Below are 16,233 nucleotides of genomic sequence, written 5' to 3'. Positions count from 1 at the left end.
CATACGGACCGTCTATGGAACGGAAATGGATGCCACACGGATGCACCCATGAAAAAAAACGGACTGTTTTTTGCAGACCGCAAAAATGGATCGGTCGTGTTTATGTAGCCTTATTCTGATCTGCCGTTTATAAAGAGCAGGCAGAAATAAGTGAATAGCGCCCCCCAGCGTCAGAAAATCTCTGGGGTTTCAGGGATAGCTGAGACCTTGGAGATCATGATTCAGGACGGTTTTTCCGGTCCCCGCTCACGTGATCACAGGTATACACCGTACACCGATGATCACGTTACAGTAAATGACAGCGCCGGTAAAAAATTATTTATTTCCCATCTGGCATGAACAAACATGATAAATCTCCTCCCCGGTCCCCTCCGGTCCCCCGGTGTCGCCAAAGTGCCCCCCCTGATGCCCTCCCAGAAATCCAAGATGGCCGTGCGCACAGCAGCGCGCCGGCCGCATTCACCCTACTCCTCTGATTTGTCGCATGTGCCATGACACATGCGACAGAAAACTCCTCCCCAGGCCCTGTCAGGTCACCCCCTATAACCCCACCGGTATTCCCCAGTGTCCCACGGTACCTGTGCAGAGTTGATTCCCCCCCCCCCCCCCCCCACGGCCCTCTCCTTCACAATAGACGCTGCCGCATGCACAGAGCGGCTGTCAGCTCAGCTTCCTGTGTTCAGACACAGTGAGTGGTGGTTATGCATCTGTAAGCTAAATGGGCGGCACAGTGGCTCAGTGGTTAGCACTGCAGTCTTGCAGCGCTGAGGTCCTGGGTTCAATTTTCACCAAGGACACCATCTGCAAGGAGTTTGTATGTTCTCCCCGTGTTTGCGTGGGTTTCCTCCGGGTACTCCGGTTTCCTCCCACACTCCAAAGACTTCCCGCTCTATGGAATTAATAACGCTATATAAATAAATAAATTATTATTACTGCAATGCCCTGCTCATGAGGTAAGGAACATAATTGATCAGGAGAGCTATATACTACATTTCCAAATGGAGGGATTTGCTTTTATAGTTTCCCTGCTGAACGACTACCAAACATGAGTCCGTTATACGCCACAAGAAAACACATCTAAATAGCGAGCTCTGTTGTTTAGTATTCATTCAGCTGGATAACTGGACATCTCCAAGATCCTATCCCCAATATATAGTAGGTGGAATAGCAATAATATCAGCAAATACCAATATTTGGAAATGTAGAATAGTTCTCCTGATTAGGCATGCCCTTACCTCATGAGCAGGGCATTGCAGCTTTGGTAGCAACCATTACGACATGGACTCTGCTGCTGTGGACCCGGGGAGAGTGAGTGCAGATTCATTGCATGAAGGGTCTGCACTCCTAGAAAATGGGGGATACGTTCCCTGAGTGTCTCCCCCCCCCCTATATTCTAGACGGTCCAGAGTCGTCGTGGGACCCCTTTATTTTTTTTCTTACAATAAATTGGTGAAAGAGGGAATGTTTTGGGGACTTTTTTCAAATAAATTTCTTTTGTCTTTTTTTTTTTTTTTGTTAGTACTGACAGTTTATGATGTTTGGTATCTAATAGACGCCATGACATCACAAACTGCTGGGCTTGATCTCAGGTGGCTTTACAGCTAGTATCAACCCGATTTATTACCCCGTTTGCCACTGCACCAGGGCACGGGATGAGCTGGGGGTGAAGCGCCAGGATTGGCGCATCTAGTGTATGCGCCACGTCTGGGGTGCCTGCGGCCTGCTATTTTTAGGCTGTGAAGGCCCAATAACTATGGACCTTCCCACCCTGAGAATACCAGACCACAGCTGTCCGCTTTACCTTGGCTGGTGATCCAATTTTGGGGGGACCCTACTTTTTTTGTGTAATTATTATTTATAAAATAATTATAAAAAAAGAGCCTGGGGGGACCTCCACATTGGATCCCCAACCACGGTAAAGCTGCCAGCTGTGGTTTTCAGGCTACAGCCGTCTGCTTTACCCTAGCTGGCTATCAAAAATGGGGGGGACCCAACGTCTTTTTTTTTTTTTAACTATTTTTTAAATAGAAAAAATTAATGGGCTTCCCTGTATTTTGATTGCCAACCAAGGTAATGGCAGGCAGATGGGGGTGGCAACCCATAGCTGTCTGCTTTATCTGCGCTGAGAATTAAAAATACAGCGGAGCGCTACGTCATTTTTTTTAAAGATTTATTTTTACAGCACTGTGATGTCCAGCAATCAAAATACAGGGAAGCCCATTTTGTTTTTAGTTATTTAAATAAATAATTAAAAAAAATATATATGGGCTCCCGCTGCATTTTTTGTATTGCTAGCTAAGGGTAATCCAAGCAGCTACTGGCTGCTAACCCCCACTGCTTGGTGTTACCTTCACTGGCAATGGAAAATCCAGGGAAGCATTTTTTATTTTTTTTTGCCAAAAAACTACAAAAAAAGGACGTGAGCTTCGCCATATTTTTGTATGCTAGCCAGGTATAACAGGCAGGTGCTGGAAGAGTTGGATATAGCGCCAGAAGATGGCACTTCTATGAAAGTGCCATTTTCTGAGGCGGCTGCAGACTGCAGTTCGCAGCAGTGGGGCCCAGAAAGCTCAGGCCAACCTGTGCTGCGGATTCCAATCCCCAGCTGCCTAGTTGTACCTGGCTGGACAGAAAAATGGGGCGAAGCCTACGTCATTTGTTTTCTAATTGTTTCATGAAATTCATGAAATAATAAAAAAAAGGGCTTCCCTTTATTTTTGGTTCCCAGCCGGGTACAAATAGGCAACTGGGGGTTGGGGGCAGCCGTACCTGCCTGCTGTACCTGGCTAGCATACAAAAATATGGCGAAGCCCACATAATTTTTTCAGGGGGCAAAAAACGTCTGCATACAGTCCTGGATGGAGTATGCTGAGCCTTGTAGTTCTGCAGATGCTGTCTGTCTGTATGGAGAAGAGCAGACAGCAGCTGCAGAACTACAAGGTTCAGCATTCTCCATCCAGGACTGTATGCAGAAGTTTTTTGCCCACCAAAAAAATGACGTGGGCTTCGCCATATTTTTGTATGCTAGCCAGGTACAGCAGGCAGCCACGGGCTGCCTCCAACCCCCAGTTGCCTATTTGTACCCGGCTGGGAACCAAAAATATAGGGAAGCCCGTTTTTTTTAATTATTTCACTTATTTCATGAAATAATTAAAAAACAAATGACGTGGGCTTCGCCCCATTTTTGTGTCCAGCCAGGTACAACTAGGCAGCTGGGGATTGGAATCCACAGCACAGGTTAGCCCAAGGTTTCTGGGCGCCTCTGCTGCGAATTGCAGTCCGCAGGCGCCCCAGAAAATGGCGCTTTCGTAGAAGCGCCATCATCTGGCGCTGTATCCAACTCTTCCAACAGCCCTGAAGCCGGGTGGCTTGTTGGGTAATGAGTTCATATTAGCTTTGTTTTACTAGCTAGTATTAAGCCAGAGATTCTTAATGTCAGGCACGTTTGACCAGGCCATTAAGAATCTCCAATAAAGGGTTAAAAAAAAGACCCCACACAGAGAAAAAATACTTTAATAGAAATAAATACACAGACACATTAGAGACTCCATCTTTATTACCCCGTCAGCCCTCCATGATCCATGGTCTTCTGTCTTTCTTGTTCAACAAATGCAGCTCTGCTCTATCACTGCTGCATGGGGGAAGACGCTGCGGACTGAAGGCTGCACGGGAAGCAGCGTGCAGCCTTCACTCCGTGAGTGATCAGTGCTGCTGGCTGTTAGCGGTAACAGCGGTAACGCTGACAGACGCGTTACCATAGCAACGGTGCTCCGATCATGTAATTCCCGGAGCCGCGGTTAGCGGTGACGTCACCGTTAACTGCGTTGCTATGGCAACGGTGATCTCAGTTAATGACTGGCTGTGTCAGCCGGTCCCTATCGGAACAGGGAGTCGACCGTGTGCTAGAGCATGTCGCCGGTACACGGCGATACACAAATGTGCACCGTGTACCGGAGAGTGCAATGACAGGACCTAGGACAGGACATGACGTCAAAGCCATGTGACCAGTCTGTAGCCAATGAGATAATAGCCACGTGACTGGTCACATGGCTATTTTGACGTCACGATAGGTCCTGCATCACTGCTGGCAGTGCTGGTCACCGGGAGGATTCAGCCATCATCGGATGGAATAGCGGCAGGAGACAGAGTGCAGGAGGGATCGCGGGGACAGGTAAGTGTTATGGCAATGTTTATTAACTGTATGTGTACATTTATAATGCGTTTTTATGTGTTTGTGATTGCCTCCCATTATTTCCTATTGGTTCGAGTTCGGTTCGTCGAACGTTCGCCGAACTGAACTTGAACGAGACCTCCGTTCGACGAACCGAACTCGAGCCGAACCACGGCCGGTTCGCTCATCTCTAGTGAAGACCAAAGAGCTGTCGAAGGACACCAGAAACAAAATTGTAGCCCTGTACCAGGCTAGGAAGAATTAATCTGCAATAGGCAAGCAGCGTGGTGTGATGAAATCAAGTGTGCAAGCAATAATAAGAAAATGGAAGACCTAAAAGATCACCGATAATCTCCCTCGATCTGTAGCTCCACGCAAGATCTCACCCTGTGGGGTCAAAATGATCACAAGAACGGTGAGCAAAAATCCCAGAACCACACGGGGGGACCTAGTGAATGACCTGCATAGAGATGGGACCACTATAACAAAGTCAGTAACACACTACGCCGCCAGGGACTCAGATCCTGCAGTGCCAAACATGTTCCCCTGCTTAAGCCAGTACATATCTGGGCCTGTCTGAAGTTCGCTACAGAGCATTTGGATTATCCAGAAAAGTATGTCATATGGTCTGATGAAACCAAAGTAGAAGTTGTTTGGTAGGAGACAGAATGCTGATTTGCAGCCTAAGAACACCATACTTACTGTGAAGCATGGGGGTGGCAACATCCTGCTTTGGGGCTGTTTCTCTGCAAAGGGACCAGGATGACTGACCGGTGTACATGAAAGAATGAATGGGGCCATGTATCGTGAGATTTTGAGTGCAAACCTCCTTCCATCAGCAAGGGCATTGAAGATGAAACGTGGCTGGGTCTTTCATTATGATAATGATCCCAAGAACACTGGCAGGCAATGAAGGAGTGGCTTCGTAAGAAGCATATGAAGGACCTGGAGTAGCCCAGCCAGTCTCCAGCTCTCAACCCCATAGAAAACTTTTGGAGGGAGTTGAAAATCCGTGTTGCCCAGCGACAGGCTGAAAACGTCACTGCTCTAGAGGAGATCTGCATGGAGGAATGGGCCAACATACCACAAACAGTGTGTGCCAACCTTATGAAGACTTACAGAAAATGTTTTACCTCTGTCATTGCCAACGAATGATCTATAACAAAAATCTTGCCAAATCAGACAAGGTGATTTTCTGCATTTGTTTTCTCATTTTGTCTTTCATAGTTGTGGTCTATCTAAGATGTCAGTTACAGGACTCTCATCTTAAGTGGGAGAAACTTGCACAATTGGTGGCTGACTAAATACTTTTTTTTTCCCCACTGTATGTGGTTAATCTGTTAAGCTTTCAGTCATAGAGGTGTGACTTCAGTCACCGCTCTGTAACCATGCCCAGGGGTGAGATTCAGCCGGTTCTATCCGGTTCTGGAGAACCGGTTGTTAAAATAGCAGCCGGTTCCTAGAACCGTCAAGAAACAGCTCCGACGACCCGGTTTCCTGTATTCATTTGTGTTAGTGTCTTTAAGACTCTAACACAAATGAATCCCCGTACCTCCGCGCTGCACTTCCGGGTTCAGTGGAGCCTGTCTGCTCCCTGACCCGGCGTGCAGCGACGCGCTGACGCTGCAGAGGTCACAGCAGCGTGGTGAGGTAGCTCCTCCTCCTGCCGTCTATCAGTGTGTGCAGAGTGCCGCGGAGGAGGACGGAAAACAGAGGAGAGGCCGCCGGTGCTTGGAGCAGGTAAGCGCTCAGTGAGCCGAAGATGCAGGGAGCAGGGTAAAGAGCCGCATTAAGATGGGAGCTATATGGGGAGAGGCCACATAAGATGGGAGCGCTATATTGGGAGAGGGGCCACATTAAGATGGGAGCTATATGTGGCTATATGGGGAGAGGAGGCCATATAAGATGGGACCTAAATGTGGCTATATGGGGAGAAGCCACATAAGATGGGAGCTATATGGGGAGAGGGGCCACATAAGATGGGAGCTGTATGGGAAAAGGAGCCATATGGGACAGGATCTGCAGGGGAAAAGGAGCACATGGGATGAGATCTGCAAGGGAAAGAGGCCATAATGGGATGAGATCTGCAAGGGAAAGAGGCTATAATGGGATGGGATCTGCAAGGGAAAGAGGCCATAATGGGATGGGATCTGCAGGGGGAAAGAGGCCATAATGGGATGGGATCTGCAGGGGAAAGAGGCCATAATGGGATGGGATCTGCAGGGGGAAAGAGGCCATAATGGGATGGGATCTGCAAGGGAAAGAGGCCATAATGGGATGGGATCTGCAAGGGAAAGAGGCCATAATGAGATGGGATCTGCAGGGGGAAAGAGGCCATAATGGGATGGGATCTGCAGGGGAAAGAGGCCATAATGGGATGGGATCTGCAGGGGGAAAGAGGCCATAATGGGATGGGATCTGCAAGGGAAAGAGGCCATAATGGGATGGGATCTGCAAGGGAAAGAGGCCATAATGAGATGGGATCTGCAGGGGGAAAGAGACCACATGGGATGGGATCTGCAGGGGGAAAGAGACCACATGGGATGGGATCTGTAGGGGGAAAGACCAAATGGGATGGGATCTGTAGGGGGAAAGACCACATGGGATGGGATCTGTAGGGGGAAAGAGACCACATGGGATGGGATCTGTAGGGGGAAAGAGACCACATGGGATGGGGTCTGTAGGGGGAAAGACCACATGGGATGGGATCTGTAGGGGGAAAGAGGCCACATGGGATGGGATCTGTAGGGGGAAAGAGGCCACATGGGATGGGATCTGTAGGGGGAAAGAGGCCACATGGGATGGGATCTGTAGGGGGAAAGAGGCCACATGGGATGGGATCTGTAGGGGGAAAGAGGCCACATGGGATGAGATCTGTAGGGGGAAAGAGGCCACATGGGATGGGATCTGTAGGAGGAAAGAGGCCACATGGGATGGGATCTGTATGGAGAAGGTCGTCCGTTCCAATTTTAGCAGGGCTCCTTTAGTAATAATTTTTAAAAACTGTAGAAAAATCATTTAATACAATATGACTGACAGTGACGGGAACTACTGGTGCTGGACAGGAGAGTGAAGGTATAGGAGGGGAAGGAGATTTTACTTTAAATTACTTGTATTTTTTGGTTGAGGAAAGTGCGTGAAAATGGGTGTGGTTACAGAATGGGTGTGGTTTTCAAATGGGCGGGGTTTACAGAGAATCTGTTGTTAAAAATTTGAATCCCACCCATGTGCCTCATACACTGATGCACTGCTCAGGCGGCAATCAGTCAGAGCCAGGGGGTGGTTATAGCCGCCGCTCTCTATGTAGTCAGCGGTGATTGAAGCTACACTTCTATGGCTGAAAGCTGAAGGCTGCCTGGAGGAATAAAGTTGATTTTCTCCCAGCAGCTGGCACAAATGATTTGGCCGCACGGCTTCAGAACTCTATCTGCAGGCTAATAGCGTTTTTGGACATGACAGATTCCCTGTAAGTCTCATGCACTAGAATGGACCCAAAATAAATAACCAGAAATACTGTGGTTTCAACATTAACGTGATTTCTCAGACTTTTTTTTAATTGTTGGTACAGTTTGTAGAGCCAAATTCAGTTATGGATTTAATCAAAATGGTAATTGTAAAGGAAGTAAGTTCCCTTTCTTGCAGAACTCACTTTCTGGCTTTGGCTCATAAAACTGCTCCAAAAACTACAGTGACGTTTTTTATTCTGATTCATGGGTATGTGCTACGTTTATAGTGCTTGAACCGACCGCTCTTTCCGGGCCCTTCATATTACCAGTACTTACATAGATACCGGTTCCTCACATAGTTTAAACTCCGCCACCATCTCTTGTAAGAATACTCCAGGAAAAGAGGATTGCTTTAAACTGAAAATCTTTTATTATGAAGAAGATAGCAGCAGGTGAAAAGAAATAATTTCTCCAGAAAGCATGTACACAATGCTTGAAGATGGAAGGACAGTCACAACTGCAGAATGAGGGAGAGAACATACATCACAGGGCTACAGGGAGTGAGCAGGGACAAATTACAGAGGGAAGCAAACTTCTGCCTAGCAACAGGGATAAAATACAAGGCAAGGCAAACATTAAATTATTTCCTAGGTAGTGGGACATAGGTTTCCCTCTTCCCCCTCTATCCTTAACTCAAAAAAAAAAAAAAAATACTATGTGAGACTACCCTTACTATGTTCATAATATGTGATATTGATGTACATCACATTTCAGGTGGGAAAGAAGCTGAACGGAACTCCAGAGGCTGCTGGTTGTGTTATGACTGACACCCACCTGGAACTGCCAACACTGAAGATAACAATCATGAAGTTAATCCCTATAAACAATTCACGGATTCTCGCAACTTGAAGGGTTGTTCTACCATCATATGCAGTGCTTAGCATAAATGAGTACATCTTCTTTGAAAAACCATGATTTTGATCAATATCTCAGCAAACACAAGAACAATTTCCCAAATTTCTACAGTACTGAGTTTCATAAAACAATTATTTTTAACACATGAAGGTAGGGTTAAAATTTAACTTTTCATTATAAAATCTTCAGATTTACTCAAATTAGTTGAAGCAAAGCTGTACACACCCCACATCAAAAAGTACTACATCTGGTATTTTGCATGACCTCCATTTTTAAAGACTGCACCAAGTCTTCTAGGCATGGAATGAAAAAGTTAGTGACATATAGCAACATCTCTTTTTTCATTCTTCAAGAACAACCTCTTTTTCTGACCTGAGACTGGGGCATAGGTTCACCTTACAACAGGTTTTGGTGAGACATTATGGATAGGGGAAGTGTGGTGAGACAACATGGACAGGAGCAGTGTGGGGTGTGGGACATTATGGAGAGGGGCAGTGTGGTGATAAATTATGGAAATGGCAATGTGGTGAGACATTATGAAGGGGGCAGTGTGGAAGGGTCAGTATTGAGAAGGGGTAGTGTGAGTGTGGTGAGACATTATTGAGAGGGGCAGTGTGAGGGAAACAATATGGAGAACAGCAGTGTGATGAGATATGAAAATGGTCAGTGTGGCGAGACATTATGGAGGGGGCAGTGTGGTGAGACATTATGGAGAGGGGCATTATAGGGGCACATTAAGAAGAGGAGCAGTGTGGGGAAATACTATAAAGTGGGCAGTGTAGTGACATTATGGAAAGGAGCAGTGTGGGGAACATAATAGAGAGGGGCAGTGTAGGGGGACATTGTGGAGGGGCTGTGTGCACTGCATTCATGTTCGGATAGTGGTTCTGGTGCAACATTTATGTATTTATGGTGGTTCTGATGCTGTATTCATGTACTGATGACGGTTCTGGCACTGCATGTACTGACGTTGGTGTTGGCACTGCAAGTGGTGATGGTAGTCCTGGCACTGCATTCATGTACTAACTGTGGTTTTGATGCTACAATCATGTACTGACTGGTTCTGGCTCTGCATTCAGGTACTGAGTGTGGTTCTGATAATATATTTATGTACTTACAGGGATTCTGGCACTGCATTCATGTACTTACAGTGGTTCTGACACTACTTCCATGCACTGACAGTGGTTCTGATGCTGCATTCATGTATTGATGGTGGTTCTAGTGCTGCACTCATGTGCTTATTGTGGTTCTGCTGTTGTACATAGTGAAAAGCAAAAGGGAAACAATATCTTGAACGTTTGACTGTTAGGCTTTATATCTCACCATCCACTACATCTTTGAGCATTAAACTGCCTTCATTTTATAGACAATTATCTTGGCTATTTCATACATAAATTTGACTTGCAACTATTTACCATATGATTAGGAAAGATAGATTTTTGTCATGTAACTGCATTGTTCAGGTTTTCTTCTTAAAAATCTAAATTTTAATTTTTAGAATTCTGGTAGTATTTTGTAAATATATCTTCTGGCTGTCAACACCACCTGAATTCTTCTGAGCATGCTCTCAATCACATTCAAGTATGTTTTTTACCGAAATCTGATCCACGGTCTCTTCTGTGCGTTCTCAATATTGGTGCATACTAGTCGAATCACTTTGGTATGTATACAGCTTTTTCTTCAACTGTACTCACAAGTGTTTAATTTGGTTGAGGTCTAGGATCTCTGTGGGGAAATGTTAATGTTTGCTTGTCAGTGTATGTACCAATCCATAACATGTTTCATGGTTATGTTAAGACTTAAAAACCTCTCAAAGCTTAGAGATTTCAGATTGAGGATTTAGCAAGTTTCTGCTTCAAACACTCAGTTTTAGTTAGCATGCGTTCAAACTGATTTTTTTTTTTTTTTGGAGCAGAAACTAGTCAGAACCTCACAAAATTGTCCTCAAATACTCAAAACAGTTATGCTGATGTTTTAATGTACTGAAGGGGCTACTAGTGATGTACTGATGTAAGTTCCTCTTTAAATTCTTTTTGCAGTCCCTGGGATTGTTTCAGTATGGCAAATTGGCCATTGGACCAAAAAAATGTTGTCACCTCTTCTTTAGATCAAAGCATATTTATGTGTTTGAATGACCCAGTCAGTCCAGACCTCATTCCCATTGGCCATGAAAATTTCTGTTCACAGCTTCCAATGCAATCTCACTGAGCGATTTTACAAAGAACAGGCAAAAAGGTCAGCCTCTACAGTAGATGTGCAAAGCTGGTAGAGACATATCCTAAAAGACTTGCAGCAGACAATGTATTGACTCAGGGGGACTAAATAAATTGCACGTCATTTTTAGATTTATATTTTTAAAATATATGAAAAACCATGTATCACATAAAATCCCACATAATTACTGTACATTGGAACCTTGGTTTATGAGAACAATCCGTTCTGTGAAAGTGCTCATAAACCAAGTTACTCGTCTAGCAAAGCAAAATTTCCCATAGGAAATAATAATTTTTCCCATAATTGAAACTCAGACAATTCGTTCCACAACTTGTAGCAATGTCCCATACTTGTCCCCTATTGTGCCATTCCACACATGCACAAACATACACACACACACACGTGAAACCCTGGCCAGCCAGGTGGTCACAGATAGGGCCCCGCATAACACCAGTCCCTCACAGGCAACAGCAGCCAACCACATTAAAACCCTAGTCACCACCCCCAGGGCTTGATGGAGACACCAGGGGGCGGAACCAGGTGGTTGGAAGACGCCCACCGAGGGGTCCTAGACAGCCTGGGGCGGGAAAAGACAGTTCAGTTTCAGTTCAGTTTGGAGTTTGGAGAGTGTGGAAGCAGGCCTGTGTGTCAGGTCTGCAGCAAACTGACCGGTGACAGGGTAGGAGCCCTGGTACCTTTGGCTAGGAGGCAGATGGAGGCCTCTGTCTGCAGGAGGCGGGTAGATTGCTCGGTGGAACCGAGGTGGACCGGGACAGGTTAGTGGCCCACCGGTACTGACCCGGGGAACCGATTTGGAGACTGGAGCACAAGGGGGGGTACTCAGACCCTGAAGCTAGGTCCAGAAACGACTGGGGGCTAGCTAATTAACTGATTGGGTGGGACAGGACCTCTAGTCCTGACCGCAAAGTCCTTAATAGAAGACAACAGCCCACCGCCACTGCTCAGAGATCCCACGGGTCAGCGTCTGCGGGCAAACTGCTCCTTAGGCCACATCCAGCCGGGTGTGGACTACTGGAGTTGCAAGTACAGGCAGTCCACCATTACAAAAAGGTGCAGGAGAAAGACAGAGACCACCAGCCGGGTGGGGGACCAGAACGCAGCCGGCTGCGGGTACCGACCACCATCATCTTGGTTTAACAGAGACTCGTGTGTCCTTTCATAGTGAGTACACCAGCACCCTGCGTTCGCCCATCCCCCTGCACCAACCAACCCAACGGGTCCCGGGGCCACCATCCCTGCCCACGGAGGGGTTAACAACTTGCTGCACAACATCTCCCCTGGGTGCCCCGTCACTGCAGCGGTGGTGTCCACCTTCACCACACACACCATGGGTGGCGTCACGAACTTTACTACGGCCTAGCTGTACATATACGTCCCCAAATCCAATATCCCCCCTTTTTATTCGCGGTGTCCACAGAGACCCTCGAGCCACCCACCGGAGAGCCCGGACCCAAGCAGCGGCAGGCTGCTGAGCACAGGGGCGGCACACATATATATATATATTATGCTCACCTATCCTCCGTTCCCTCGGCGAGCTCTACCCTGGTTCTTGTAGTCCGCAGGTACGTGGATCCAGTAACCATCGCGACCAATGCAGGAGCTGCCGCTGTCAGCCCTTCAGCAGCTGACCTCATGCGCATGAGCCGCTTGCCTCTGATTGGTCAGCGTGCTGCCTTTGAGAAGCATTGACAGCGGCAGCTCCTGCATCGGTTGCGATGGTTACCGGATCCACATACCTACGGACTACAAGAGCCAGGGAAGAGGTCGCCGAGGGAATGTAGGGTAGGTGAGCATATTTGTGTGTGCGTGTTTGTGTGGACTGCAAGAGCGGGTCTGAGCGCGGTGACAGTACGGAACCAAAAGTGTGTGCTGTGAGTATTTGCTCGTCCAGCAAAGCATTTCTCGTATGCCGAGTTACAAATTTGCAGCAAGCTTTGCTCGTATAGCAAAATATTCGCACACTGGGTTACTCGTAAACAGAGGTTCCACTGTACATTTAAGTGTGACTAACGTGTATAACTGTGGAAAAGTTCATGGGGTATGATTACTTTTTAAAAGCATTTTATGTGTTTGTCTATATGGGAGAACCTCAAGTGATCAGCTCAACTCATCAACATTATTATTATTATTAACTATTATAGCGCCATTTATTCCATGGCGCTTTACATGTGAAAAGGTTTACACATAATAAGGACATGTACAATAATCCTAAACAACACAAGGCACAGAAAGGTACAGGAGGAGAGAGAACCCTGCCCGCGACTCAATACAGAGTTGTAGATGTTTTGTAGGGAGTAGTGGGCTAAAATTCCTCCAAGCCTATGTTCAAGATTAATCAAGATTAAACAATAAATATCAGAAATGTTCATATTAAGTTATAGCTGCATAAAGGGGTCACATCAGATGCGGAAACTAAACTATCACCTTTGCCACTCACAGAAATGAGATACTAGATCATTTTACTCATTTAATAAATGACAATGTCCAATAATTAATTTGTGGTTTTGGTCTTTTTATCCACTTCTAGCATGTGTGTGAAAATCTGAAATATGCAGAAATATGAAAAGTAATTTCCTATATTTTCTTATTTTTCTTTATATGGTAAATAAGGTAATTTAAAAAGTACTAAAATAAATAGTAATAAAAAAGTGTTTGCAGTACACAGCCTAATACCGCTTTTTGACAGAATAATGAGTTATTGCTACTGTATGGCAGGTGAGGGTCGGAGTTACAAGCACTTACCCTTGCACCTAGCTTCTGCTTTCTACATTACATTAATAAAAAGCTTGATTCATTTCTAACCTAGGAAACTAGTATTGTGAACGAAATATAATTTCTTGAATTAAAGTAGGGGTATGTGCAGACGATCAGTGTCCGCAGCATTTTGGATGCAGAGTGTTTTCCTTGCTTCCAAAACGATGCATTGTACTGTAGAAGCAAAGTGGATAGATTTTGTAGAAATTTCTTGCCCACTGTGCTTCTTTTCTGAGCAGCGTAAACTGACCTGTGGAGTGGTTTTCCAAGTCGCTGCATGTCAATTTATGATTGTGGAGATGCAAGTGTTATCAGCAGGAGAACACAGCGAAAATCTGCTGCTCCCAGAACCCTGATCGTGGGCACGGATGTTGTGTTGTGTTAAGGAGAACACTAGCGTCTCTGCAAGAGAATAACACTGCGTCTAGCATGCAGTGTCTCCTGACCGTTTGGACGTACCCTTATGCTATATGCGCACGTTGAATATTTGGTTGCAGAGAGTTCTGCACCAAATCTGTATTAGGCTAGTTTCACACTTGCGTGTAACGGGATCCGTAGCATTGCGTTGTGTGACGCATGCAACGAATGCGTTGCTTATAGTGGCACAACGTATGCTACAGATCGTACAAAATAACGCAGTCCGTTGTAGTTTTTTTTTTTTCCTTGACTTTACACAACTGCGCATGCTCAGATGTGTAAAGTTAGCTGCGTTAACGGAATCCGTCAAATGACGCATTCTAACGGAATCCGCCACCATAGGCGTCCATTATAAAAACAACGGACGCCTAACGGATTCCTGCAGATTGCGTTTTTTTTACACTCCGCCAAGCGCAGAAAAATGTTACATGCTGCGTTCCATCCGCCCGACGCAGCGTCAAAATAACGACGCTGCGTTGTCCAGCGGATGCAACGCAGACACTTGCGTTACAGTGCGTCGTCCATACAAGTCTAAGGAGAATAGCGCAGTGCGTTAACGGACTGCGCTATTCTCCATAGTGACGGAATGTGCTGAACGCAAGTGTGAAACTAGCCTTAGAGATGAGTGAAGCTTTCGAGGTTCGATTCGCTGGGCACATTCAAACCTTAAAGTTCAGTCTTTGACCCTGACTTGATTTGAACCTTAATGGAAGTCAGTAATGGGGCATTTTGTGGCTCCCCCACATGCTGCCAGCCATAAACAGAATACTTCTAGGGGAAAGTAGGTGGGGTTTTTCAACATTTTTTTTTTCTTTCATATCTGCTTGCTGCATCTGATCGTACTAATTTTTCCCAAAATATGAGCCATCCAAACACTGCACACGGCTCCTAAAGGCCTTAAAGCATCAGTCATACCCAAGTATAGCTCTGCTCGCTTGAGTGATTTGCACTCGTAACCCACTAACTTCGAACCCAAACTTTGTTTTTTTGGAAGTTGGTTTCCGAACCCGAACTCCAAATATTGAACCTCAGGTTTGCTCATCTCTAATCTGCATCTCCTTAGAAAAAAAAAAACATTTTTCACTTTTTTTTTTTCTATGCTTTTTTTGCATGTGTTCTTTCCAAGCATTTTCCATGCATTCTGGGGTGCAAAAAAGCTGAAAGAATTGACATGTTGTATATCTATTTCTGCACCAAATCTGGCAAGTAAAAAAAGCAACATGTGAACAAAACTTCAGGACTCTCATTGAATTTGCTGGTAAAAGGATTGGCTTGCAGTTTTGTGACATAACTGTACAAACAACGCATCAAAAAAGGAGATACATTTGCACTGTGTGAACACGGCCTAATTGTCAGAGAATCTCTATTTTTTTTTTTTTTTGTTTACTGAATTTTTTTTTCAATCAACTAAAATTATGCCGTGAGATGTCTTCCAAGTATCAAACAGCTGACATCTAATGAAATTAAGTAAATATAAGGCAGAGTCCTATTAGCATTTAAACTAGACATGGCATTTTGGGGTTTAATAAACACAAACATTCAGTAACAATGTGAAAGTATTTAGTTTACCTCATTCCGATTCCGGTCTCTTTGTCTTTGTGAATTAAAGATTCCAAGTGCGATACAGTGATCATTCCGCCAAGCTTTTATAGCCAGATGATTCTGGAAGAGGCGCACACCATCGCCAGGCAGGAGGGGAAAAGAAGGAAGAAACGATACTGCTCAGTACCAACAGTCAGAGAATGGAAACTGAAATCACCTAAGCTAGACAATTGTGATTGGGAATTCATAGGATCAGAAATGCGGCACACTGACCACAAATAAATAAAAAGGATAATTAATAACTAAAGATGCTACACACCAAGCCAATATTTTTTTTTAATTAGTCATGCATATATTAAAACTTTAAATAGGAAAATAGGGCTTAGTCCTAAAAGGAAACAAATGAATCCAATTTGAAGTAAACACCCATAAAGGCCATATTTATCTGGGGAACAATTTCATGAAAAAATACCACAAATTCAAAGGAGGAAGAGCAAGGTGCTATCAGCTTCTCCACTTCAAAGACACCGCTAATTGCTTTAGCAATGCCGTAATTAGCCTCGTAATTAGCCTCATAAACTTCCTGTTGAAACTCTGATGCCCGGTCACCTGGCTCCACAGTTCTCCATGTGCTGAAACCTGTAGATTGTAGACTTGCTCAAGGTGTAAGCAAAAGTGACCTTGGAATGAACTCGAACTGGAGGGCACCAAGCCTTCCATGATTAGAATGGGGGAGACACCCAGCATACCTCC

The 16,233-nt window shown here is 45.3% G+C and overlaps 1 protein-coding gene across 1 annotated transcript in view; it reads right to left on the bottom strand.

Moving 5' to 3' along the window:
• LOC142312669 (interferon-induced protein with tetratricopeptide repeats 5-like) overlaps positions 1–15,572 on the bottom strand; it is a 30,585-nt gene extending 15,013 nt beyond the window's left edge. The window contains exon 1 of the mRNA XM_075351665.1: positions 15,508–15,572. Within this exon, the coding sequence (XP_075207780.1) occupies positions 15,508–15,572 (65 nt within the window). The remainder of the gene's footprint in view (positions 1–15,507) is intronic.
• Between the last annotated feature and the right edge of the window lie 661 nt (positions 15,573–16,233).

Source organism: Anomaloglossus baeobatrachus, chromosome 5, assembly GCF_048569485.1.
Source record: "Anomaloglossus baeobatrachus isolate aAnoBae1 chromosome 5, aAnoBae1.hap1, whole genome shotgun sequence".
NCBI classification, from domain to species: domain Eukaryota; kingdom Metazoa; phylum Chordata; class Amphibia; order Anura; family Aromobatidae; genus Anomaloglossus; species Anomaloglossus baeobatrachus.
Note: the sequence above shows the minus strand (reverse complement) of the source record. Positions and strands in the feature narration are given on the sequence as shown.